The sequence below is a fragment of the Ovis aries genome, chromosome 13 (assembly GCF_016772045.2).
Source record: "Ovis aries strain OAR_USU_Benz2616 breed Rambouillet chromosome 13, ARS-UI_Ramb_v3.0, whole genome shotgun sequence".
Classification (NCBI taxonomy): Eukaryota; Metazoa; Chordata; class Mammalia; order Artiodactyla; family Bovidae; genus Ovis; species Ovis aries.
In genome coordinates this window covers 15,874,658-15,900,656 of record NC_056066.1, presented here as the reverse complement: position 1 = coordinate 15,900,656, position 25,999 = coordinate 15,874,658, and the positions used below count along the sequence as shown (strand labels likewise).

The 25,999-nt window shown below is 46.2% G+C and overlaps 1 protein-coding gene across 1 annotated transcript in view; it reads right to left on the bottom strand.

The window, feature by feature from the left end:
* The window catches only part of PROSER2 (proline and serine rich 2), a 43,541-nt gene that overhangs the window by 16,141 nt on the left and 1,401 nt on the right, over positions 1 to 25,999 (bottom strand). Inside the window, exon 2 of the mRNA XM_004014184.5 lies at positions 6,785 to 7,003. Within this exon, the coding sequence (XP_004014233.3) occupies positions 6,785 to 6,922 (138 nt within the window). The 5' untranslated portion in view covers positions 6,923 to 7,003. The remainder of the gene's footprint in view (positions 1 to 6,784; positions 7,004 to 25,999) is intronic.

Here is a 25,999-nt window from a genome sequence, read left to right as displayed (position 1 = left end):
GTCTTAAAATAGCCGTCCTGTCCAGGAAGTTTGGGGTTCAATTGGGGAAGGAGCCAGAGCTGAAAGGACAGTGGGGTTGCTACTGACCAGTCTCTTCTCCTTTCCATGCCTCTGTTCTGTGTCTTCTCCTTGAAACTGTCTGGCGACCCACGTGTCAGATTCTTAGTGTCCTGTTTAGACCTCAGTGGAGCCGGTGTGGAGACAGCCTCACCTCCACTTGTTTTACCTTCTCCTTCCACAACTGATGGGTGAGACCAAACGACCTCAAAGGTTTTGGAGAGGGAAGGGGTGGTCAGGAGCTGACAACCGCTATCTGATCACAGCCTCATTCTGTGAGTTGAGGGCCATAGGATTTGTCTGCTGAGGGACCAGGGAGGGTTTCAAGACAGCTTAAAGGAAAGGGAAAGCGAAGTCGCTCAGTCGTGTCTGACTCTTTGCGACCCCATGGACTGTAGCCTACCAGGCTCCTCCATCCCTGGGATTTTCCAGGCAAGGGTACTGGAGTGAGTTGCCATTTCCTTTTCCAGGGGATCTTCCTGATCCAGGGATCGAACCCGGCTCTCCCACATTGCAGGCAGACACTTTGCCGTCTGAACCACCAGGGAAGCAGCTTCAGTTCAGTTCAGTTCAGTTGCTCAGTCACCTACACCCAAAGCTTCCTTTGTCACCCTGAAGAGCTATCATTTATGAATGTCTCCAAATCCTTCCTGAACCTTTTGTTTTGAATCCCATCACCTCTCGAGGCTGTAAGTTCCAGAACCACCACCACAACTTTGTATTGTACTGAAGCTGTCCTTACATTTCAGAGGAAAAAGAGACCCTCTTAGTCAAGTGTACAAAGATTTGGTCCACTCATTCTAGTTCTAGCTGTACATTCTGCTAGAAAATGTTCAGAGGAAGAATTCTTTACGAAAAAAAACAGTACATGTACACAACCACAACTAGCCGCTTGAAGGGCTGACTTCTTTTTGGCTGGGCTGGGGCTTCGTTGGGGCACACAGGCTTTCCCTAGTTGTGGCGAGGAGGGGCTGCTCTGCAGTTGTGATGCTTGGCCTTCTCACTGCGGTGGCTTCTCTTGCTGCACAGCACAGGCTCTGGAGCACCTGGGCTTCAGTAGTTGCAGCTCCCGGGCTCCAGAGCACAGACTCAGCAGCTGTGGCCCACGGGCCAAGTTGCTCTGTGGCATGTGGAATCTTCTTCAGTTCAGCTCAGTTCAGTTTAGTCGCTCAGCCGTATCCGACTCTTTGCGACCCCATGAATGGCAGCACGCCAGGCCTCCCTGTCCATCACCAACTCCCGGAGTTCACTCAGACTCATGTCCATCGAGTCAGTGATGCCATCCAGCCATCTCATCCTCAGTCGTCTCCTTTTCCTCCTGCCCCCAATATCTCCCAGCATCAGAGTCTTTTCCAATGAGTCAACTCTTCGCATGAGGTGGCCAAAGTCCTGGAGTTTCAGCATCATTCCTTCCAAAGAAATCCCAGGGTTGATCTCCTTCAGAATGGACAGGTTGGATCTCCTTGCAGTCCAAGGGACTCTCAAGAGTCTTCTCCAACACCACAGTTCAAAAGCATCAATTCTTCGGCAGGGAATCAAACCCGTGTCCCCTGCACTGGCGGGTGGACTCTTTACCACTGGACCACTAGGGAAGTTCAACACAACCAACCTCTTGAGTGATAAAGAGTTCATTTACTTCACCTTCCCAGAATAGCCTAGGTCATAACGGCAGCCATGTGGATAGCCACAACAATCCTACCTAAGCAGCTCTTTCAATTTTTAACTTGTACTGGCTCAGGAGAAAGGTTTCTAAAGAACAAAGATCTGTTCTCTTCCAGGCAACGGGAGTTTAAAAGCTTTACGATACTCTCATTTAACATTAGGCATTAATGTTTATCTTCTTCTTAAAATAACCTTTGCTTAAAAGAAATACCCACTTCTATAAAGTGGAATCAGACTGTCTTCTAAAAGTTATTTAGCCTCCCTGGGTCTTAGTTGCAGCACATAGGATCTAGTTCCCTGACCAGGGATTGAACCTGGGCCCCCTGCATTGGGAATGCAGAGTCTGAGCTTCAGGGAAGTACCAGAACTTGACTGTGTTTTACTTAAAGAGTCTTACAAGGGGTGCATTTAATCCCATACAATCTGGAGGCCTAAAAACACTATTGCTGATGAATCTTTTATGAGGTCAGAGAATCAAGAACAGGGAGTGTAGAAACTACTACGGTTGATTCGCATTCTAAAGAGACAAATCATAAAAAGACTACATATTTAGATATATCCTCCACAAATTTGGACTCTTAGAAAGCAGAGTATAAGGATAACAAATTTTTTAAAAACTTAGAGATTCTGTAGTGGTGTAGACAGTTCACCATTCAAGGGAACCTGGCTGCTAATATGGTGTTTTGTAAAAGTCAAATGTTCCACAGGCATTTAGAAAACTCTAGTTGCCATTTAAAATCAAATGCCAGATTTTCTCCGTGTATCCGTTCTATCTAAGCAAGATACACAACTGTGAAAGAAAAAGAGATGACAACTAAAGTTGGCCTGATGATTTTTCCATGAAGGGAAATGCTTGAAGCTTAAAAAGAGTCTACTGGTCTAAGTAGAAAGTACTGGAATGGGATGGGAACACATCCTCCATCAGACAGTGAGAAGCAGGTAGGTGAGTGGGGTATGGACCGAATCAAGCAAACATAATATAAGAATATAACTGAATGACGTACTTCATAAAAGTATGGATCCCCTAATGCCGTTTCCACAACTGTTCTCTATTACATAAAAGGATGAACATACAGATGAATCAAATATGTCACAGTGCTACTGTAAGATTTTACTGGATAGAAAAGAGTAGAGGGCAGGCATTCTTTAATTTAAAGTCAAGGTGATGCCCCACAATAAGATGGGTGGAATTACAAAATGGGTTTTCCTTTTACCATCTCTTCTTCACTGGTCAAAGAAAGACGTTCAGAAGGCTACTGCTAAGAGATGGATAGAAGAGAGAGCACGGGCCCAAACAAGACGAAGAGGCATAGTGGTGCTGTTCTCCACCTGGGCTAACAGGGCACTTGGAGAAGCTGGTACCAGCAATTAGGAAGCACCGGTTAGACACTGGGCATTTCATCTCTACAGTAACCCTGGAGAAAGAAATCACTATCCCTCTCAGCCCCCACCCCTTTTTGAACTGATGGAGAAAGTGATTAAGTAGCTGTTCCAGCTTACAAAGGGAGGCAAATTTAACTTGAACCCAGGCATGTCTCCAATATCCTGTGTTTATTACTATTCTGAGCTGCTTTTCAGGCTACTTAATAGCATCAGTAAAGAAGAAAGCAACTGGAAAAATGCATACAGATTTCTGGGAGGGCTTAAGAGGAATTATAAACACCTTGGGGAATGGCTTTCTGATCTATGCTTGGCTCCACTGTGGAACCTACGTCCCCCAGCACTGAGGCCCACAAACGCCTTCCAGCACAGGCAGCTCAGAGCTGTAAGACTGTGCTCACCCTGCTCACCTTGACCCCCCTGGGGTTTACAAATGTAAAAGATCAACAGTCTTTCTCATCTTTGAACAGAAAGGTATTTCTAATATTTTACCATAAATATATCCATGATAAAAGTTTCACAATAATCCATTTCTCCCTGTGACTGTGGAGCTGAAACTTAACAGACCTCCTTTCAAAGAAGAGCTTTGGTCTCTGAAGATGACTTCCTGGGTCTGACGTCCTGACAAAGAGTCAGCATCACACGTGTTCTCCAAATCTGACAGAAGAGAGTATGAAAGCCCTACCTGCCTAGACGGACACTGCATAAAGAGCTTTATTTACATGGTGGTCTCTTACAAACTCCTCAGGTTCATTTCACAGTTTTGCTTCTTCTGATTCAAACATCTTATAGCTGCTCTGGTGACGTTGGTCCCTCTGAAAGGCTCTGTTCCTTTTCTCCTACACCTTTGTGGCCAAGAGTGTGATGCACCCTCGGGATGAAGGACTTGTCCCCCACCTGTTGGGCATGCTGCTGGTAGGCGGCCCTCAGCTGGCAGTCCCCTTGGGAACCGTCCTGTCAAGGTCGGCCTCCCTCCAGGGGTGTCCCAACCCAGGGCTGATGGCTGAGTAGTGGGCGTCCAGGCTCCACGCTCGGCCCACTGCGAGACAGCTGGAGGGCCTCCCAGCACCAGGGCTCCCTGAGAATCAGCTGAGGCCTTCTCTGGGCCTGCATCACAGCTTCTCTCTCTGCTCAAGTCCTGCTTCCTCTTCCTTCCAGATGCTGAGCCCAGGAATGGGCCTAAGAAGCTTCCTGCATTGTGACCTCCATCTCAGAACCTGCTGCCCCGGGGAGCAAACCTGAAGCCTATTCTGTCAGGATGGACCACAGCCGCCAGAGTGCAGGCTCCACCGGCATCCTCACCTCTGAGAACCTGTTTCAGTGTCTGAGCAAAGGGAGAAATCACACACGGGCTCCCCAGGTGGCGCCAGTGGTAAAGAACCTGCCTGCCAGTGCCGGAGACGTGTTCGATCCCTGGGTCAGAAAGATCCTCTGGAGAAGGGCATGGCAACCCACTCCAGTGCTCTTGCCTGGAGAATCCCATGGACAGAGGAGCCTGGTGGGCTACAGTTCATGGGGTCACAAAGGATTGGACACGACTGAAGCAACTTAGCACACATGCACGCAAAAAATCACACGCATAGAAGAGACAGAAAGCGTCCTCCATGGGCAGGTTTGCAGAGCTCCCTCAAGTCCTGTCTGTCTGAGAGTGTATGAGTGTGAGCCACCGCAGAGGCTGTGGTGGGAGGGGGCGTTATGCCTCATGTGAAGAAGGGGCCCCGCAGGACTGTACCAGAGATGGAAAAGCAGCGACTTGCCGGCCCCAGATTCAGAGCACTTGACACACCTGGGGCCATGGTCTCTCCCAGGAGGAAGCAGAAGGGATTATTTTTACTTTCTAGGAAAAGGGGTCACGGAACCCTAAGAGGATGCTAAGAGATCTGTCTCAAGCTCAACAAGACAATGAATGTGAAAGACACAAAAATAATTCAAACACTGACATAATATCCACCGCACCTATTTCCTCAGAGATGGAGGTCATCTGACGACCATTCGCAACTTTATTCTCCCCAGGCTCACAGGGCAGCCCTTCAGACTGTGTTCCTCAGTTAGCCGCACCACATTCACATCAGAGCAGGGCTGTTTCCAAGCTGCGCTTTGGAGAACAGATTCCACCAATGACTGGAGTATTAATCTGTATGTCTTCTCTACCTAGTATTTCAACGTGACTTTTTAAAAAAACAAGTTGTCTGGGGCTGTACTGGGTCTTCGTGGCTGTGTGGCCTTTCTCTGATTGTGGTGAGCAGAGGCTACTCTTCCTTTTGGTGCCCGGCCTTCTCATTGAGGTGGCTTCTCTTGTTCCGAAGCACAGGTCCAGGGCACGTGGGCTTCACTAGTTGCTTAGTTGCCCCATGACATGTGGGATCTTCCCGGACCAGGGATTGAACCTGTGTCCCCTGCACTGGCAGGGGGATTCTCTACCACTGAGCCACCAGGGAAGTCTCAACACGTCTTTTAACATATACATTTTTTAAATTAAAAAATTAGTCCCAAATTCTCCATACTTAAGGATTTATAGGTTCTCAGATATACAGAGAGTCATTTATAACATATTTTTCCTTTGGTGAATCAATCAAATAAAATTTATTACCTACTTACCAGGGTGGTTGAAAAAAGAAAATATGCAAGTAGGAGTCTGTAAGATTCTATTCTTACTACTAACTGCCCTCTATCTATTTCTTTCTTATGCTCAGCATGAAAAGTGAAAGTGTCAGTCGCTTAGTCATGTCTGACTCTTTGTGAACCCATGAACTGTAGCCCACCAGCTCCTTAGTCCATGGGATTCTCCAGGGATTATCCAAGAATACTTGAATGGGTAGCCATTCCCTTCTCCAGGGTATCTTCCCAACATGGGATCAAACCTAGGTCTCCTGCATTGCAGGCAGATTCTTTACCATCTGAACCACCAGGTGAGTCCCTATGTTTAGCATGAAAGTGAAAGTATTAGTCTCTCAGTTGTGTCAGACTCTGCGACCCCCAGGACTGTAGCCCACCAGGCTCCTTTGTCCATGGAATTCTCCAGGCAAGGATACTGTAGTGGGTATGTTCAGCACAGCTGAAGTTAATTTCAGGGCTCCATGTATCTGAAGGAAATTCATGCTCCCATTAGAAGACAGGCTGAGATGAACAATGGACCATTATTATTAAGATTCAAGATGAACTTTCTCCTGTCCTTCCCTCTATGAATATGAAGGTCTCCATCCCTAACTCTGAGGAGTGGGGAGGGCCAAAAGGTCATTTCTTAACTTTAAAGACTTTTTTCTTTTTTTTTTTTTTCACTCAAGTGGCCAAAGCTTGTTGACACTCATGTAAAGGTCTGGATGCTGAGAGAAAGGGATATGGAAGCATTTATACTTGTAAAGGAGTTAAACATCTGTTTTAAAGTGAATTTGATTTATCTTGTGAGGTGTTTCCCATCTTCCAGTCACTGGACCGTAAAGGCAGGTATCTGGGCTGGACTGGGGGCCGCCTTCAGGTACGGTGTGCTCTGGGTTGCAGCAGCCAATTCTCTGCTCTGCATGTGTGCAAAACTTAAGATGACTAACATAAAAATGCCACTTCAGAGAGAAAATATTCCAAAACATCAGGCCAGTTACCCCAAAAGGATGCTGTAACATACTCCTGAGAGGGGGGTGAAGTCAGCCAACATCCAAGCACACAGAGCACCAGAGAAACAGTCACTCACCAGAGTGAGGCTTCTGGAACGGGAGCTGCTGGTCCGACTCTCCAAACTGCTCCCTCTGCTCAGGTCACCGAGCCTGCAGCCGGGCAGTGAATCAGGGTCCATCTCCCAAGAGTCTGACTTCCGGTGATGGACAGGCATCCCCCCAGTAACCCCAGCCGCTGGCTCACTCAGAGGAAGTGGGGAAGGGGCCAGTGTCCCATGCCCAGGTGCTGGTCACCCCTGGAGGAGTAAGCATAAGGCGACAAGGGTTAGTCAGCGCAGATGGGGAAGGCCTCGCCCCCTGCAAGACACATGGGCGTTGAGAAAAGTCAGCTGGCCTAACAGCTTCCACTGTTAAGACAAGTACGACCCCCCAGGGTCAACTTGTTTGGTGATGCGCATTTCCAGTTCTCCTTTATCTCCTTCTTCATTGTGAAGATGTAAGGATTATTTTTATTGAAGTATAGTTGACTTACAATGTTGTAATTTCTACTGTATAGCAAAGTGATTCAGTCATATATATACATATATATATGTATACACACACACACACACACACACATACATGCTTGTTTACATTATTTTCCATTACAGTTTTATCACAGGATATTGAATATAGTTCTCTATGGTAAACAGCATGATCTTGTTGTTAGCCATCTTAGATAGTAGTTGGCATTTGCTAATTCCAAATTCTCGGTCCTCCCCTCCCCTGCCCCCCGCCCCCTTGGCAACCGCAAGTCTGTGCTCTATGTCAGTGAGTCTGTTTCTATTTTGTAGATAAGTTCATATATAGATTCCACATATAGGTGATATTATATGATATTTGTCTTTCCCTGTCTGACTTACTTTACTTAGTATGAAATCTTGAGGTCCATCCATGTTCCTGAAAGTGGCATTATTTTATTCTTTATGGCTGAATAGTAATAAGATTTTTTTTTTTTTTTGGCTGCACAGCATGTGTGGGATCTTAGTGAACCTGGGCCCATGGCAGTGAAAGCACCAAGTTCTAACCACTGGAGTGTCAGGGGATTCTCATAGTAAGAATCATTTTTAAGGAAAGATGGGTGTACTAAAAGCTGTTTCGGTGCTGAAAATTTGATGAAATCATATTCTGACACCGTCCTCTGCTCTCTGGGTCTGTGCGTCCATGCTCCGCACGCTCCGTCATGTTCAGGTTCTGGCTTCCCTGTGCTGCTCATAAATTCTAGCCTTTTCTGCCTCAGACACCACAACATTATGGTTCCTTTCCAGCCTCATTACAGTTCAGAGTTTAGGGGGCGTGACAAGACCTAATGAATTGCTAGCACAAGACTGACACTTGGGAGGTCCTAGACTCCTTGGAGGCCATGATGCTACTGCAGTTTCTACATAAGATGCTAAGGCCCCATCAGTTAGTTAATACCTTCGGAAACCTCATGTTTTCACTTTCAGGGGCAAAGACACTGAAACTGTCCCCATCCCGCAACCCAAGCCCCTTAGTCTCGCACAGTCCTCTGGCTGTTCCAGCAGGAAATTCAGTTCAGCCCCTGAACAACAGACAATCGAGGTAAACAAAACTGTCTAGAAGGCCAAGCAAGCCTAGCGGGGAGTAGGGGACGCCGCCTGTGCTCCGTGTGGCCTGATGTTGCAGCAAGTGGAGACATGGGTGCTCTTCCCTCCCTAGACTGAGGGCGCGCTGGGAGGCCTCACAAGCCCCCGAAGATTCCTGCGGGGCCGTGAGCCAAAACAGCCCTAGGCACTATCTGGGTTAGGTATAGGCGCTAGTGTGCACATCACTTTGACTCTTTCTTTGGCTGCAGCCCTCGGGATCATCTGTCTTCACTGTGGCATCTTTACCTGTGGCATGGGAACTCTTAGTTGCTAGGCACTATCCGGGTTAGGTATAGGCACTAGTGTGCACATCACTTTGACTCTTTCTTTGGCTGCAGCCCTCGGGATCGTCTGTCTTCACTGTGGCATCTTTACCTGTGGCATGGGAACTCTTAGCTGCATCACGTGGGACCCAGTTCCCTGACCAGCGATTGAACCCGGGCCCCCAGCGTTGGCAGCATGGTCTCAGCCACTGGACCACCAGGGCAGTCCCAATGCGTGTATTATTCTCAGAGAAAACATAATCAGTATTGAACACTGTTAGGTAGACCTTGTCATTAAAGACGTCCAGAATTACTGCGCAATCTCATAGAAATCCTGAGACGTTAGAACAGATTGAAAAAGAAACTATTCTTCACCCCCATTTTTCTTTATTTCCCAGGTCAATCGGCACTAGTCAAATGGCAATTTAGGAGCGAGGCTAGGGAACAGAAAATTCTGAGTGTATATACCTTTTTGTAAGTTGCTATTATGCCAAATGGTTTTAAAAAAAAGACTTGAGAAAATGTTAAAAGTTTTGCAACTTAACAATAAGAAAGGCTAAACAAATAAGTCTTTAAAAAGAAGAAAAAGCCTAAACAAATAAATAATAAGAAAGCCTGAACTGTCCACACAGCCAATAAAATGCGACTCAGAAGTTCAGGTATCTGTGGTGAAACTCCCAAGAGTATCTCTCTAATGAATTAAGTGCCTGCTGTGAGTTGAGCACGCGCACACACACACAGTGGACACACTCAGTGTGTGAATGGCGTGGCCAGTGACAGAGCCAGGTGAAGGCAGACAGAGGCATCACAGCTGCATCCTGGGGTCATGGGGGAAGTGGGACAGGAATTCTTAGATTCCTTCTGCCCTGCAGATTCCTACCTCCTGACTCAGCACTGCCTCATCCTGAACTAAGTCATCATGGCTCACAGAAAGCAGGGGCGGGCAGTGAGGTGTCCCTTCAACATCGAGAGGAAAGGCAGGAAATGAGGTACTGATTCACCTCCAGTGAGGGACCCCGGGGGCTGTGTGCTGGGTGGGACAGGACCTGGCTTGTCCTGCCAAGCCCTCGGCAGACTTGGCTCGGGGTTTGTGCAGAGTGCACCACGTGGGGCGGGGGTAGTAACTGACCCCACCATCCGAGAGCAGGCCTTTCTCCTGTGCTTCTCTGATGGTTCAGTGGTAAACAAGCGGCCTGCCGATTGATGTCGGAGGCGTGGGTTCAATCCCTGGGTTGGGAAGATCCCATGGAGGAGGAAATGACAACCCACTCCGGTATTCTTGCCTGGAGAATCCCATGAGCAGAGAAGCCAGGTGGGCTACAGTCCGTGGGGTTGCAAAAAGTCAGACATGACTGAGCAGGCGTGCACACCTGCAGTTTGAAAGTTATTCTGACACTGTAAAACTGCAGTGCTTAGACTTCTACAGACATTCCCTTGAAAGAAGATGAGGAAACTAATCAGAATTCTTCAGAAGCCAGAGGTTGTGGGGGAGAAAGTGGAGACCTTGGCTCAATACCCTTCACAGGCTCACAGAGTCAAGCTTCTTTCATCTCTTAAGGAAGCAAGCACCAGGGGCTGCTCCTGGTCCTCATTCTCCAGGAGCCAAAAATATAGAATTCCCCAGGAGAGCCACGGAGGGGGGCAGATTTCTGAGCGGGAGGAGGCCGGGTCTGCCCCGTCAAGGGGACAGCCAGAGAGAAAGAAGCAGGAGCAGACCCATCTGCCAGTGGCCAGAAGCTGAGGGTCTGTGAGTTCACGACCACCTCACAAGGTCTCATCTCCTGGCCCAATCAAGCGCTCACGTTTTATGGCTGCAAATGTACGCATTATACAAAGGGAGGCCGGGGTTGCTAAGAGGGCCCCAGAGATGAACACCGCCTTCTCCCCGGGAAGCAGAGCAGGAGGCGTCTCAGGCTAACACCATGGAGGGAACCACAGCCGGGCATGCACGTTCTCTGCTCATTCGACGGAAGCCAAGTGATGCTGAGTAAATGTTTCTCAGCATTTACCAGGAATATCCTTTTCTGCTGAGGCCCAGTTTATCGGGACACGGTTGCAAGTGAGCCACAGTCTTGGTAAATTTCTGTGTGCCGAGTGCGGCCAGTCGTGGCCCTTGGAGCTGGCGGTGCTGGTGGAGCTGACGGTGCTGTGGCTGCTGAGGCCAGTGCACGTCCAGCAAGTGCATGGGAGCCAGAAAGGAGGGTGGCTGCCCCCCCCCCTCCCCTGTATGTTCCAGAAAGACCTAGAATGGCCTGGATGGAAGGCAGCCGGCCCTCCTTCCACCATCACCCCCGTCCATCAGAGTTCCAACTGGCCACAGTCAGGTCTGCAGGGCAATCCAAGGATCTGGGTCTTTCTATCACTCACCAAACCCTAGAGCTGAGTCATCTTGTCAAAGACCCATCTCAGGCACAGCAGCTTTCAGCCTCGTCACACAAACAGCCTTGGGGACATCACTGGCTCCTCCTGCCACTCACAGCCAGCCAGCTGCCCGGCCCTGTTGATTCTTCCTGCACAATGTCAGCTGGTTCCACCTCCTTTCTGGGCCCCCTCCAGAGTACAGGACCACATTTTACCACATTTGACTCTGCTCTTCACCTTTTCCACTCTTGACCATCCTGCTGGATTAACCTTGAAACACCACTGTGATGTCACCCTTCTCCTAAAAGCAATCACCCACCCCCACCGCCAGGCTGCAGATTCAAAGTTCGTCCTACCCATTGGGCTTCCCTGCTGACTCAGACGGTAAAGAAGCTGCCTGCAGTGCAGGAGACCCAGATTCGATCCCTGGCTGGGGAAGGTCTTCTGGAGAAGGGAATGGCTACCCACTCCAGTATTCTTGCCTGGAGAATTCCATGGGCAGAGGAGCCTGGTGGGCTACAATCCATAAGGTCGCAAAGAGTCGGACACAACTGAATCAACTTAGCATGCACGCCTACCCATCAATCCTTGCTTCCCTTTGCAATCCAACTTCCTCTCTAATCTCAGCATATTCTTCTGATGTTTACCGTTCTCCTACTTCACAAGGAGCAGATTCCAGGTACTAGAAAAAAACAGGCAGGTGAATAAGAAGCATCTCCTCCTCAGGGGAACTTGATCAAGGTATTGGTCCTTAATCTAGCAACGGGTCAGACCAGACCTACTGAATACATCTTTGGGGGTAACACCTGAGCGTGTGCATCTTTATCAAGTTCCACTAGTAATTCTGCCATGTGGTGCCAACTGTAACGGAGGACGGACGCATCACTGTGTTCAGCGCCTTGACACAGCACACGGGAATCAAGGGGAAGGTGCCCACACTCCCTGGGAGGGCTCAGGGACTTTCAGAAAGGCCCCCACTAAGAGATGTTTGAGATTTCAGGAGACTGCTAATTAAGCAAACCGGGCTGGGCATTTGAAACAGAGAGTAAGCAAAGCTATGGAAACACATGGCTTGTTTGAAAAGTGGTGAGTGGTTGAGGCAAAGCGCTGAACTGGGCCAAAGCACAACGCCGAACAAGCTGGAAAAGGGAGGAAGTGCAAATAGATGTACAAGGAGTAGACCTGAGCAAAGCAGGGCGTGAATTTTGTTTTGTTTAATTTAAAAAATTAAAAAATTTTGGGGGGTGTCTTCATTGCGGTGCACACAGGCTTCTCCAGTTGTGGCAGTCGGGCTTAGCTGGCCCGTGGCATGTGGGATGTTAGTTCTTCGACCAGGTTCCCTAGAGATTTGAGGAATAATGACTTATCAGATCATTTTATTGCCTGGGAAACTCCGAAAGGCCCAGTGTCTCAGGAGGTGATACAGGACAGATGAGTTTGGATTTAATGAGAGAAGCAGAGGAGACACCCACAGTCAAGAAACCCGGGGACAGTCTAGAAAGGAAACACTGAAGACAGCCTGGTTTACTTGGAGGGAGAAACCCTGAATTTAAACTTTTCTTGGACTACAACTTAGCTCGAAATTAGCCAGGCAAAGGCTGACCAGACCCAGTTTACTAAAGAGTCTAAACTGGAACAGATGAGTTCCCTTCCATTCAGCTACTAGGCTTTGTCCCACTGGGGTGGGGGGAGGGGATCAACTTCTGAGACTTAAGATTCCCTGCAGACAAGCTAAACGGAATCACAAGGGTGATTATTGTCTTTGCAGTTCCGAACATGAAGGGGAAAATGATCCTCCTTAACCAAGTGATGTGGAACTAATTTTGCTTAGCACGACTGTGTGACAACTCTAAAATGAGAACCGCTCCGACTTGCTGCCAAGGCAAACTCTTCACAAAAGACCTGGGTTGGGTCTTGGGGCTCTGAACCCTGTGGACTATGATCCAGGCTTAGAGACCCCAACTCCTGTCCAGACCCCACTGTGAACTGCCAGAGCCGAGGTACTGTCGGCAGAAGCACAGCCTCGGCTGGGAAAGGGGGAGAAACGAGCTCCTTAAAAACACCCCCGCTTCCCAGGGCAGGCCGGACCCATGTGCAAACCTACATCCTGCTCTTCCATCATCGCATTCTCCACTCACAGGAACACTGGGAAGTTTTGTTCCCAAACCTAGAAAAACAATCTGAGGATAGAAATTACCTTGACGGCTATATCCTGAGAAATCCCAATGTAATGATTTAACAGCCAAGCTGCTTCCAAAAAGATAAGTCCTTGACCTTCAGGGATATTAAAAATGCAGGAGCTTCACAGTGGAAACTGTTTCTGAGTCACCGTAGATCATTACCAGGTGTGGGCTTTTCCTCTGGTTAAGCAGTGGGTGCAAGTAAAGATAAGAGTCATATTACATGGAAGGTATACACTCTGAGATAAAATAATCTGAATATACACAATAGACATTGTTAGCCTTAGTGCTGGCAGTTTTTGTGTTTTTTAAAAAATATTTTTATTTTGGCTGCACCAAGTCTTAGTTGCAGCACGTGGCATCTTTAGTTGTGGTATGTGGGATCTAGTTCCCTGACCAGGGATCAAACCCGGACCCCCTGCACTGGGAGCACGGAGTCTTAGCTACTGGACCAGGGTCATCCCAATGCTGGCAGTTCTTAACAGTCTTCATTTGTCCTAACATGCTCTGAGTTACTCAAACAAAGACGACAGGAGCCCTATTTTATGGCTCCCTATAGTTTCAGTTTCTGTGCTCACTCCTAGTTCTATGGCGGTGATGTGCAGTAACAAAAATGAGTTTCATAATGAGGAATTACCTAGAAGATGAAGCTGTGATTGTTTCATTAGCCCAGTCCATAAATTAAAAGGAAACAGAGTCCTGATATTCTTTCTTTTCTACTATTCAACTTAATTAGGGCTTTGGTAGAATTCTTAGGCTATAAATCATCATCTCATTTCTCCCTCTAGCACTTTACAGACAAACTCCACAGAAACGATCATGCTCTGGTTATCACAACACACCTGATGGTGCAACACAGCTCCATCCTGTCTCCCATCTCACACACAAAGGACACTTTCTGCATGCCCCCCCAACCATCCCCCAAGGTTCCAAAAATGCTCAATTAGACACAAACATGCAGAACTGACCTGGCAGGTGGGCCAAAGTACTTCTGAGGTCCTGAAATTCATTTTCCTCCAAGTTTAATGCTCTCAAAACTTTGTTAAAAATAAAACAAAGACTCAATGCCACATTCACCAGTGAGTTGTACGGACCTAATTAACCTTTCTGAAATCCTGGATTCCTTTTGGGACCACAGGCCTGTCAAAGTTGGCAGTTTTCATTTTCCTAACTAATCCTGCCAAAGAGCTGACCTGCAAGAACCAGGGCTTTCAAGTGTCTCTGGAATCGGCCTAACTTTATCTCTTCAAACCTGTTTTCCACGATACGAACCCTTTTATCCAGCCTGGTCTCCCTAACGCTCTGAGCCACATTTGGATTGCCTCCTGTCACTCTCCTCCCCATCTTCAGAGCCTGACTCAGAAACGATGGCAAGCCTCTTCCACCCTCCCTTCCTTCTGGAAGTTGCTCGTCACCCTTCTCTTCACCTGTTCCTCCCACCTACTGCTCATCTCCCACCACTTGTTAACCATGCAATGCCACCTCTGTCCCTTGGATACAACTCACACATCAGATCTCATTATGCGTGTAATTCTTCTTCCTCAGTTAGACTGGACTTGCAGGCAAAGCTCCCTCTCTCTCTTTTTAAACTATAGCCGGGGATTTTGGAAATATTAGTCCCAAACTATTGACTTAGCATTCATTATATAAGAAAAAATTATATTTTATTTTAAAATTTTTTATGGAAGTATAGTTGCTTTACAGTATTGTGTTAGCTTCAGGTGTATAGAATAGTGATTCAGTATTTTGTGCATTTATCTTCCATTATAGGTTATTAAGGGCTTCCTTGATAGCTCAGCTGGTAAAGAATCTGCCTGCAATGCAGGCGACCTGGGTTCAATCCCTGGGTTGGGAAGATCCCCTGGAGAAGGGAATGGCTACTCACTCTAGTATTCTGGCCTGGAGAATTCCATATAGGTTATTATAAAATAATAGCTATAATTCCCTGTGCTATACACGATATCCTATAATAGTTTGTATCTATTAATTTCATACCCCTAATTTGTCCCTGCCCCCACCTTTGATAACCATAAGTTTGTTTTCTATGTCTATGAGTCTGTTTCTGTATTTACATGCATTTGTATGATTTTTTAGATTCCATATAATCAATATATGGTATTTGTCTTATTTCACTAGGCAAAACTCTCTATGTCCATCCACATTGCTGCAAATGGCAGTATTTCATTCTTTTTTGTGGCTGAGTAATATTATATTGTATATACATCGCATCCTCTTAATGCAGTCATTTCCTGATGAGCACCTGGGTTGCTTCCATGTCTTGGCTATTGTAAATAGTACTGATATGAACACAGAATTTATATTTTAAAACTCTAAAACCATTAGAGTATCCTTAAAATGGACCTTTGACCTAAAGGAGAAGTTAAACGTGTAAGAATCATTTTAGACACGTTAACCTCGTTGCGGTAATTACCCTTTATCCCTCTGTCATATTCAGAGACCAAAGCCTTGAAATTTAGGAGAAATTACTCCCAGTCAACCTAGAGATTTCAATCAAGGACAAATGTGGAGCAGGAGGGGAGAACGTTAAGCACGAACGATGATGTGTTAGAAGCCTGGCAGCAATAACACCGGACATGCTAAACCAGTAATGCTTCCTGATATTAACACGTGACAAGTTACAGGATCCATGCACCCACGTGTACATCCACAGGTGTGACCAGGACCAACATGAAATCTCAAAATGGGCTGCCACAGAAACAGACAGCAGAAGCAAAAGAAGTATGTAGCAGCTATTCTTTAGTATGGGCTCTTTCTTCATGTCAAAGAAAACAAAGCCTTGAAAAGAAAAGAATGCCTCCAAAAATACTCACTATGCGAACTAGCCAACTAAGACTAGATCCTAGCACAGAACATCAAAGGAGACTCTCAGGTAGAGACTGGTAGTTGTTGGGAGAGCTGCGGGCAGAGGCTTACGTGTCTGGAGTTTTAAATCATTGACGTGGTTAGTGGTTTAGCATCCTTTTCCTATGGTTTTGCTTTTTCTCTGAGTTGGGTATTTTCCTTACTTCTGAAAACGTCTTCGGTAAGAACTTAGGACCTTAAACTCTTAACTAGCACTCAAGGGTATTAAAGACAATTAAACACTTCAAAGCCTGGCAGTTTTACTTCTCCAGAAGAATCTCCATGCTTTCATTTAGAGGTTTTTTTTTTTTTTTTTAATTAGAAAAAAAAGCTCTTACTGAAAAATAAAGAAAAATAAGGTTGGTTTCAGATCATCTCAATTGTGAATAGTTTCAACTATTGATAGGAGGCAGTAATTAATTTACTTAAGGCCATACGCCACATGAAAGTAATTGATTCACCTACATGTAAGCAAACACTTTCACATCAGAGGCCTCACCCAGGTAGGCTCGTTAACCTGCCCCAAGGGGAGCAGTCTTTCCACTCCAGTGTATTACCACTGAACAGAAGAGGCAGAAATCAGACCTTCCCAACACAAATCTTCACTAGAAAACAAATTTAACCAACAAAAAGTAATGACCTAGGAAGAAGCAAACATAAAAGAATCAACAGGAGGGAAATCTGGCTTCATCTGATGAAATGTCTGCAAAGGTAGACACTTCAATTTTTGATATTTTTAGCTCATTTTTTAAAAGTGGAAAGAATCCACCTGCAGTGCTGGAGACTTGGGTTCAATCCCTGGGTCGGGAAGATCCCCTGGAAAAGAGAATGGCAACCGACTCCAGTATTCTTACCTGGGAAATCCCATGGGCAGAGGAACCTAGCAAGTTGAAAGTCTAAGAGGTCACAAAGAGTCGCACACGACTGAGCAACTAAACATATGCCTACTGCATTTCTGGATTGTTTGACAGATTAAAAAAAAAAAAAGATCGAAGGAAAAATCCCAGCTTAAGTTGTTCTTTTTCTGTTAAACAAGCTTGTGTGCTTTCTCTTTATTCAGCAAATGTTACTGGAGCAGCCACTGTGTGCTGCTCCACGGTGCTAAAACATAGAACTTCTTACTTGGACGTAATAAGTATGCCTTATTGCTCTATAATGCTTTTTCTTTCTCCTGAGAAGCTCAAAAAAATTCTTGGCTGAGTCTTTCATTCCTCCTCGCAGCAAAAATAAAGCTGACCAAGAGCACGTTCATCCAGCTCTGGTATTTATAACACCTGGTGAGACCGGAAGCCAAGACCTAGTTTACATGTCTTATCTCAGGTTGAACAGATTTAAATCCAAACCAGAGGGGAGCAGAACTCCCGCAGGACCTCCTGCTGGGTCCATCCACTGCGTCCAGCTTTGAACCCCGTCTTCTCCAGCCCTGTGCCTGCATCTCCAGAGGCTTCCTCCTGCCCGCATTCTTCCTGGACACCCCCTGCTATCCAGAAACAAAGCACTCAACTCCCTCCCTGTAAATCCAGGCCTGTGGGCACAGGCTCCTACCCCAGTTTTAACAGAGGGGAAAAGATAAGGGGCTTTCAGGACTTTTTCAAGAAATGAGGATAACCAATATGAAATAGGCTTCCCCGGTGGCTCAGCGGTAAAAAAATCTGTCTGTAATACAGGAGTGTGTGAAAGTTGCTCAATTGTGTTTGACTCTTTGAGACCCCATGGACTATTCAGCCCATGGAATTCTCCAGGCCAGAATACTAGAGTGAGTAGCCTTTCTCTTCTCCAGGGGATCTTCCCAACCCAGGGATCAAACCCAGGTCTCCTGCATTGCAGACGGATTCTTTACCAGGTGAGTCACAAGGGAAGCCCAAGAATACTGGAGTGGGTAGCCTATCCCTTCTCCAGCAGATCTTCCTGACCCAGGAATCAAACTGGGGTCTCCTGCATTGCAGGCGGATTCTTTACCAATTGAACTATCAGGGAAGCAAAGCAGGAGACCTGGGTTCAGTCCCTGGGTAGGGAAGATCCTCTGGAGACGGGAATGGCTACCCACTCCAGTATTCCCGCCTGGAGAATTCCATGGACAGAGAAGCCTGGCCGGCTACAGTCCATGGGATTGCAAAGAGTCTGACCTGATGTAGTGACTAAACAACAACAAGAAATATAAAATAGATAATCGGCAAGGACCTGCTGTCTAGCACAGGGAACTAAGGGACAAGAATCTGAAAAAGAGCAGATACATGTGTATGTAGATATAACTGAATCACTTTGTTGTCCACCTGAAACTAACACAGTATTGTAAATCAACTATCTGTGTGTGTCCTCAGTCATGTATGGCTCTTTGTAACCCCATGGACTGCAGCCCGCCAGGCTCCTCTGTCCTTGGAACTCTCCAGGTAAGAATACTCTCCTTCTCCAGAGGATCTTCCTGAAGCAGAGATCGAACCCCTGTTTCCTTTGTCTCCTGCCTTGGCAGGCAGATTCTTTGCCACCAGTGTCACCTGAACGCTTCAGTTAAAAAAAAAAAAAAAAAGGAAAACAAAGAAATGTGCACAACCAAATATTTGTTGAAAAAACTAGAGGACTCTAATGAACAGTCAAGGTGATACTGATGTCAGCATTTCAAGGACTGCTTATCAAACTCTCTGGGAAAAAACTTGGCACCTTGAATGAATCAGCACTGGAATTTGATGATTACTCAAATTACTCAAAATGTGACAAAGGCCTCTTGGCTACTGAAGCTGTCAGGTTCCCCACTGCTTTGGAAAACTGACCGACATGAGAATTAGTTAGGGGATACAGTCTTAAACACACTGTATTTTTATGTGAATTTTCAAGTTCTCGGACAACACTCTTCCAGAGCTTGAGAAGGGAAGGGTTGGATGTCTGGCCCACAGTTGGTGGATCAACTCACTGACGTAGGTCAGAAATAGCTGGGGCTTCCTTGCTGGCTCAGTGGTTAAGAATCCTCCTTGAGATGCAGGAGACGAGTTCAGTCTCTGGTCTGGGAGGATCCCTGGTGCAGCGAAGCAACTAACCCCGTGTGCCGCAACTACTGACGCCTACGTGCCCCGGAGCCTGAGCTCCTCAACAGAAGTGGCCACTGCAATGAGAAACCCGAGCACTGCAATGAAGAGGAGCCCCCACCTTCCGCAACTAGAGAAAACCCTGGGCAGCAAGGAAGACCCGGCACAGCCATAAATAAATAAATAAGAAAACAACACCGTCAGTGAGAGCGAAAATCCAGGTGAATAGTGATGGTCAACCTGACGATTTTGGATCTGAACTGACAATTAACACTAAAAAAAGGAAAGTGTTCTTGAGATGCAGGTCTCCTTGCAGTATGGCTTTAGCACCCGTTGATGTGAAAATATTTTTCCTTTTAATTAACTTCCTTTTAATTGGAGGATAATTGCTTTACAATATTGTGTTGGTTTCAGCCTTACATCAACATGAATCAGTCATAGGCATACACGTGTCCCCTCCCACTTGAACCTCTCCCCGCCCCCCGGCCCACCCCACCCTTCCAGGTAGTCAGGGAGCACAGGGTTTGAGCTCCCCGCGTCATACAGCAAGTTCCCCCTGGCTATCTATTTTACATCTGGTAGTGTGTGTTTCAGCGCTACTCTCTCTCTTCATCCTGCAAATTGTGTGGAAGGGATTTAAAACAGGTCTCTGGCTTATAAGGAAAATGAGCCCACAATTCCTGGCTCCTTAGAGTTCCGTGTGGGATCCCTGGTGTAAAATGATCTTTTACGTGCCTGGTTGGAACTATGAGGTTTTTTTTTTTTTTTTAATAAATGTTTCTCCTCACACAATACCTCTGAAATCACAACATTCTTTCACAGTAAGAATGAACAGGGAGGGAAAAAAATACACATCAGATTTACGTCGCACACAGTTTACAACCTGACTGATGAAGTGAAGCTCAGCAGGAGCTCAGTCAACAAATACACTGGTTCTCGATGAGTGTGGAGGACAAATTACATGAGGAAACCGAGGTCAGAGAGAGCTGGATTTAGCCTTCAGCTTTCCACTCTAGAGGAATGCCTTTTCAGACTTCTTCTGTACCAGAACTTCTGCTCAACCTCAGACGTTTCCAGTGCCATCCCCTTCTCTGTACCATCACCTCCTTCATCTTTCTAGCCTCCCTCCCTCAACCCGTGGCACCCTGCTCAACTTCAGGTTACTGCCTCGGCGTACATACAAACCTCTCCTCCGCTGCAGAACCCAGCCACTCATGACCTGTCCATGGTTCATGCCCCCAAACTCAAGGCCAAACTCTTCAGCATGAGAAGTAAAGCCATGGCTCACCATTCGGGCAACCCGCTGTCCTGCCCTTGTTGGCCTGGCTCCAACATTACCTCCTGAAAGGTCATGGTACCTCTGACCTCTGCTTCCAAAAGATGCATGGGCCTCTGAGATCGACTCCCACTTGACACCTGTATCAATCTCACCAGATCACAAGTTTCTCGAAGGCTGGGCCCATATTCACTGACATCTATCTGCGTTCCCAGGTATGCCCAGCACAGAAGGAACTTGAGTGTTCATGAAAGCGCTTCGAACCCTAGGGATCTTCACAGAAAATGCCAAATGTGCCACTGTGGAAAACAGCAACTCACCAAACTCACCTGTTGAGTATACAAGAACACAGCCATCTTTTGTCTTTCCACACAAGACAATTCCTTGAAGTGAGCTATAGAAAAAGAACTATTTTACAGACACTCAGAGAATTAGGTTTGTAGGGGAGAGCTAGGGTAAAGCCTAAGTGTATCATCTCCAGTTTCAAGGTCTACAAGTGCCAGAGAAGTCACTTAGTCCTGCCCACAGGTTCACAGACCAGGAAACTAGGGTCCACAAAGGTAAAGTGGTGAACCTGATGGTTACACAGCTATTTGGTGCTGAAGCCTTTGGTGGAGAGAGTTAAGTACTGGTCTTTGTCCCGGTGCCAGGCTCAAAATCACAGCAGAAACTAACACAATGTTGTAAAGCAACTGTACTCCAATAAAAACTAATTGTAACAGTTTTTGGAACAAATGAAATAGGAAAAGCAGTACGTCAAGGCTGTATATTGTCACCGTGCGTATTTAACTTCTATGCCGAGTACATCATGAGAAACGCTGGGCTGCAAGAAGCACAAGCTGGAATTAAGACTGTCGGGAGAAATATCAATAACCTCAGATATGCAGATGACACCACCCTTATGGCAGAAAGTGAAGAGGAACTAAAAAGCCTCTGGATGAAAGTGAAAGAGGAGAGTGAAAAAGTTGGCTTAATGCTCAACATTCAGAAAACGAAGATCATGGCATCTGGTCCCATCACTTCATGGGAAATAGATGGGGAAACAGTGGGAAACAGTGTCAGACTTTATTTGGGGGGGCTCCCAAATCATTGCAGATGGTGACTGCAGCCATGAAATTAAAAGACACTTACTCCTTGGAAGAAAAGTTATGACCAACCTAGATAGTATATTGAAAAGCAGAGACATTACTTTGCCAACAAAGGTCCATCTAGTCAGGGCTATGGTTTTTCCTGTGGTCATGTATGGATGCAAGAGTTGGACTGTGAAGAAAGCTGAGGGCTGAAGAATTGATGATTTTGAACTGTGGTGTTGGAGAAGACTCTTGCGAGTCCCTTGGACTGCAAGGAGATCAGCCCTAGGATTTCTTTGGAGAGAATGATGCTAAAGCTGAAGCTCCAGTACTTTGGCCACCTCATGTGAAGAGTTGACTCACTGGAAAAGACCCTGATGCTGGGAGTGATTGGGGGCAGGAGGAGAAGGGAACGACAGAGGATGAGATGGCTGGATGGCATCACGGACTCGATGGACGTGAGTCTGAGTGAACTCCGGGAGTTGGTGATGGACAGGGAGGCCTGGCGTGCTGCGATTCATGGGGTCACAAAGAGTCAGACGCAACTGAGTGACTGAACTGAACTGAACTGAAAATAAAATGTAATCTGCAAACATCTAAAACAGAAGTGTATGAGCAGTGGTAGGTTTGAATCTCCAGGGACAGTTCAGTGACCAGAACATGGCAGACACCCCAACAGCCTACAAATACCGCTGAATGAACAGACCAGGCCTTCATATAACTAGAATAGGTAGAATGTTAAATATTTCAAAGCACCAGCTGGACAACTAGTCTTCTGGGAGATGCAGCAGAAGCCGAAAAGAGAAAACGGGGGGAAAAAAAAAACGAAGCCAAACAACAGAATGAGGGTTTGAGAAGGAACATACTATCCAAAGTACTCTTGGGACTTCCCTGGTGGTTCAGTGGTTAAGAATCTGCCTTCTGATTCTGGGAGCTTGTGTTGGATCCCTGGTCAGGGAACTAAGACCCCACATACTGCAGGGCAACTAGGCCCATGCACCACAACTAGAGAGCCCGTGTGCTACAACTAAGACTGACACAGCCAAATACATAAACAGATAAATAAATATTTGAAAAAACCACCCTACTCTTACTCACTCGAAAGATGCTGGTGATAGAAACGTTAATACAAAAGAGAATCAAGTCCTTGAACAGAGTTTTCTCCAAAGAAAATCTCAAAGTGGTCACCAAGTCCATGAAAAGATGCTCATCATTATTAGTCATTAGTGAAATGCAAATCAGCACCACAATGAGACACCACTTCATGACCACTGGGGTGGCAATAAAAACGAAAACACAGAAAACAAGTGTTGGGCAGGATGTGGAGAACCTGGAATCCTCAAACATTGCTAGTGGGAATGTTAAATGGTGCAGCTACCGTGGAAAACAGTTTGGATGTTTCTTGTAACTTCAGTACTCACAAACCAAAAGGTGGAGACTACTGAAATGTCCATACACTGATAATGAATAAGTAAACTATGGTATATCCATTCAGTGGAATATTCAGTTCAGTTCAGTTCAGTCGCTCAGTCGTGTCCGACTCTTTGCGACCCCATGAATTGCAGGACGCCAGGCCTCCCTGTCCATCACAAAAAGGAATGAAGCAATGATTCATGCTATAAATGGATGAATCCTGAGAGCACCGTAAGTAAAAGAAGCCAGACATACATTGTATAAGTCAACTGGTATGAAATATCCCAAAAGGCAAATCCACAGAGGCAGAAAGCAGATTAGTGGCTGCCAGGGGCAGAAGCACGGGGGGAAGCAGAGACTGCTTAATGGGTATGGATTTTCCTTCTGCGGTGATGAAAAAGTTCTGGAACTAGATAGCGGTGATGGTTGCAAAACACTGTGAATGTACTACAGCTTACTGAATGTCAAGTATACGGCAGTACAGAATCTGCCTGTCAATGCAAGAGATGCAAGAGACCCAGGTTCGATCCCTGGGTGGGGAAGATCCCCTGGAGGAGGAAATGGCAACCCACGCCAGTATTCTTGCCTGGAAAATTCCATGGACAGAGGAGCCTGGAGGGCTATAGTCCATGGAGTCAGACATGACTGAGCAATTGAGTGCAAAGATACTTGAAATCAAATTTTTAACACAGAAAGATATATCAAGCAAATGTTAACAACAGCAACAATGAAAAGATCACTTCTGGCTATACTGCATCAGGGACTGCCCTGGTGGCTCAGATGGTAAGGAGTCTGCCTGCAATACAGGAGACCCAGGCTGGATCCCTGGGTCGGGAAGATCCTGTGGAGAAGGAAATAGCAACCCACTCCAGTATTCTTGCCTGGAAAATCCCATGGATGGAGGAGCCTAGGGGGCTATAGTCCACAGAGTCACAAAGAGTTGGACACAACTAAGCGACTTCACTTTCTTTCTTTTTATACCTCATCAGACGAAACAGACTTTAGGGCAAAAATCCTCACTAGTGATAAAAGTAACTATATGATAATAAAAATTCAATTCCTATTAGACAGTGTATGTCTAACAATATAAACTTACAGATGCATAGTTAGAAATTAAAATAGAAAGTTGTATGTACATATAGTCTCAGAATATTTTTTAGCTCAAATATAAGGAGATATCAACAAAGACCCCGTTATAGTGGGATCTTTCAATACACCTCTCTCAATGATTGACATGTTAAGCACACACAGAGGTAGTGAGCAATGATGAAATTAATAAAGTTCATTTACTGAAGTAGGATATGGCAACCTGTTCCAGTATTCTTGTTTGGGAAATTCCATGGCCAGAGAAGCCTGGCGGGCTACAGTTCATGGGGTCACAGAGTCAGACGTGACTGAGCAGCACACAGCGAAGCATTCAGTCATTACAACTGTAGGTATTAACTAATATGAAGAGAGACATATAACAAAGAAAGAGGCAACAACAAAAAAATAGGATTTCAATAAAGTTCATTTAACGGGTATCTGTAGACCTCTACAGAACAAAATGAAAGAAAACATGCTTCTCAAACACATATAATGTGCATGTACTTAATGTCCTTGATTTGTACACTCTAAAATGATAAATTCACTGTTCTATGTTTTTCACTACCAAAGAGAGAGAGAGAACCAAGTCTTGATGGATGTTTGGAAACATCCAGTCTGAAGATACAAGTCTGTATGGAACAATCACATCGCTATTCAATAAGGCAGCATGTTCTGCCCTGCACATTTCTTTACCTTGGATCCAGACTGCATGGATTATAAACCTAGCACTTACTTCCTCAAAACACGATTCAAGATTAACGCTGCAGGTTTGGGAGGGGGGCAACAGCCTTGCTGAGAAGTGCAGCTTCAGGGTGGTTCTCTACAGAGGCTGCTATGGGGACTGCATGGTCCTGATGTCACTGTGCTAACATAAACAGAAGCCGAACCCACTCAGATTCAAGACAGGAAGGCTGAAGGGCCCCAGGGGTAGAGCTGCCCAGCCCGTTGTCCTGAGAACATGCAGGCAGCGGTGAAGCCACCAACACTGCCACAGAGAGGGCAGTGGAAGCTGAAAGGAAAAGCTGCCCCCTAGCAGCGAAGGCTCAGGTTCTGGGATGCTCCTAGGATGTCCCAGTACCACTGGCAGCCGTCCACAACCGAGTGGGTAAGATGCATTTGAACTTTTGTTCCAGAGGATGCCCTGTTCTCAGCTCTGCTCCACCCAAGCCTTTCCCCTCTCTCCCCCAGGCTTCAAGGCTCAGCTCTATCTCTTGGAGTTATTTGAGATGATCTTGACAATCAACACAGGGTGCCAACCACAGGCTCCTAAGGTGTCTGAGAGCTTTGGAACCAGGGCCAGGTGTATCTTCAGCTCCCGATGAAGGCTTCACTCGATCTGGTTTTAATCAGTTTGGGTCGAGTGGCTGTTATCTAGGTGTGTTGGTGTGTCTCATGACTAGGTCAGCGCTCAGCGCATTGTAAGTGGTCAGACAAGCTTGCAAATATTGCTGAATTAATTTATGATCACCCAGTGTGTTAGTCGCTCAGTCGTGACTCTGAGACTCTGTGGAATGTAGCCTGCCAGGCTCTTCTATCCATGGGATTTCCCAGGCAAGAATACTGGAGTAGGCAGCCATTCGCCTGTCCAGGGTATCTTCCCAATCCATGGATCGAACCCCGGTCTCCTGCACTGCAAGCAGAGATTCTTTACCCTCTGAACCACCAGGGAAGCCCCATGAATGCCCAGGGCCTGCACTAAAACAGGCAAATCCTGCCCACTGCCTCAAAGAGAGTCAACATGGAGCCAAACGCCCTCATATTTTCTTAAATTCATCTTTCTTCTTTCCAGACTTCTCTAAATAATCTGATTTTGGCTGATTTCTACTAAAAGAGAAAATGTGTTACCTTTAAATTATCAGCATCCAATATCTTACCCCCTCCCAAATGTAAAAAAACCTCTGCAGTGCTGTTACCAAGGCATATACCCAGTCCCTTAAAAATGGCCATTACAGGTCTGAGCAAGAAAATACACAAGATTCCATACATACACTGTCAAGTTTGGCAAGAGAGATTTTTGACAACTTCCACTCTTCCCACCCAATCCCAAGTAAATAGGGCATTTGTTTGTATTTCCACATTGGTCTCATAAACCAAAATACCTCCTCCACCTAGAAA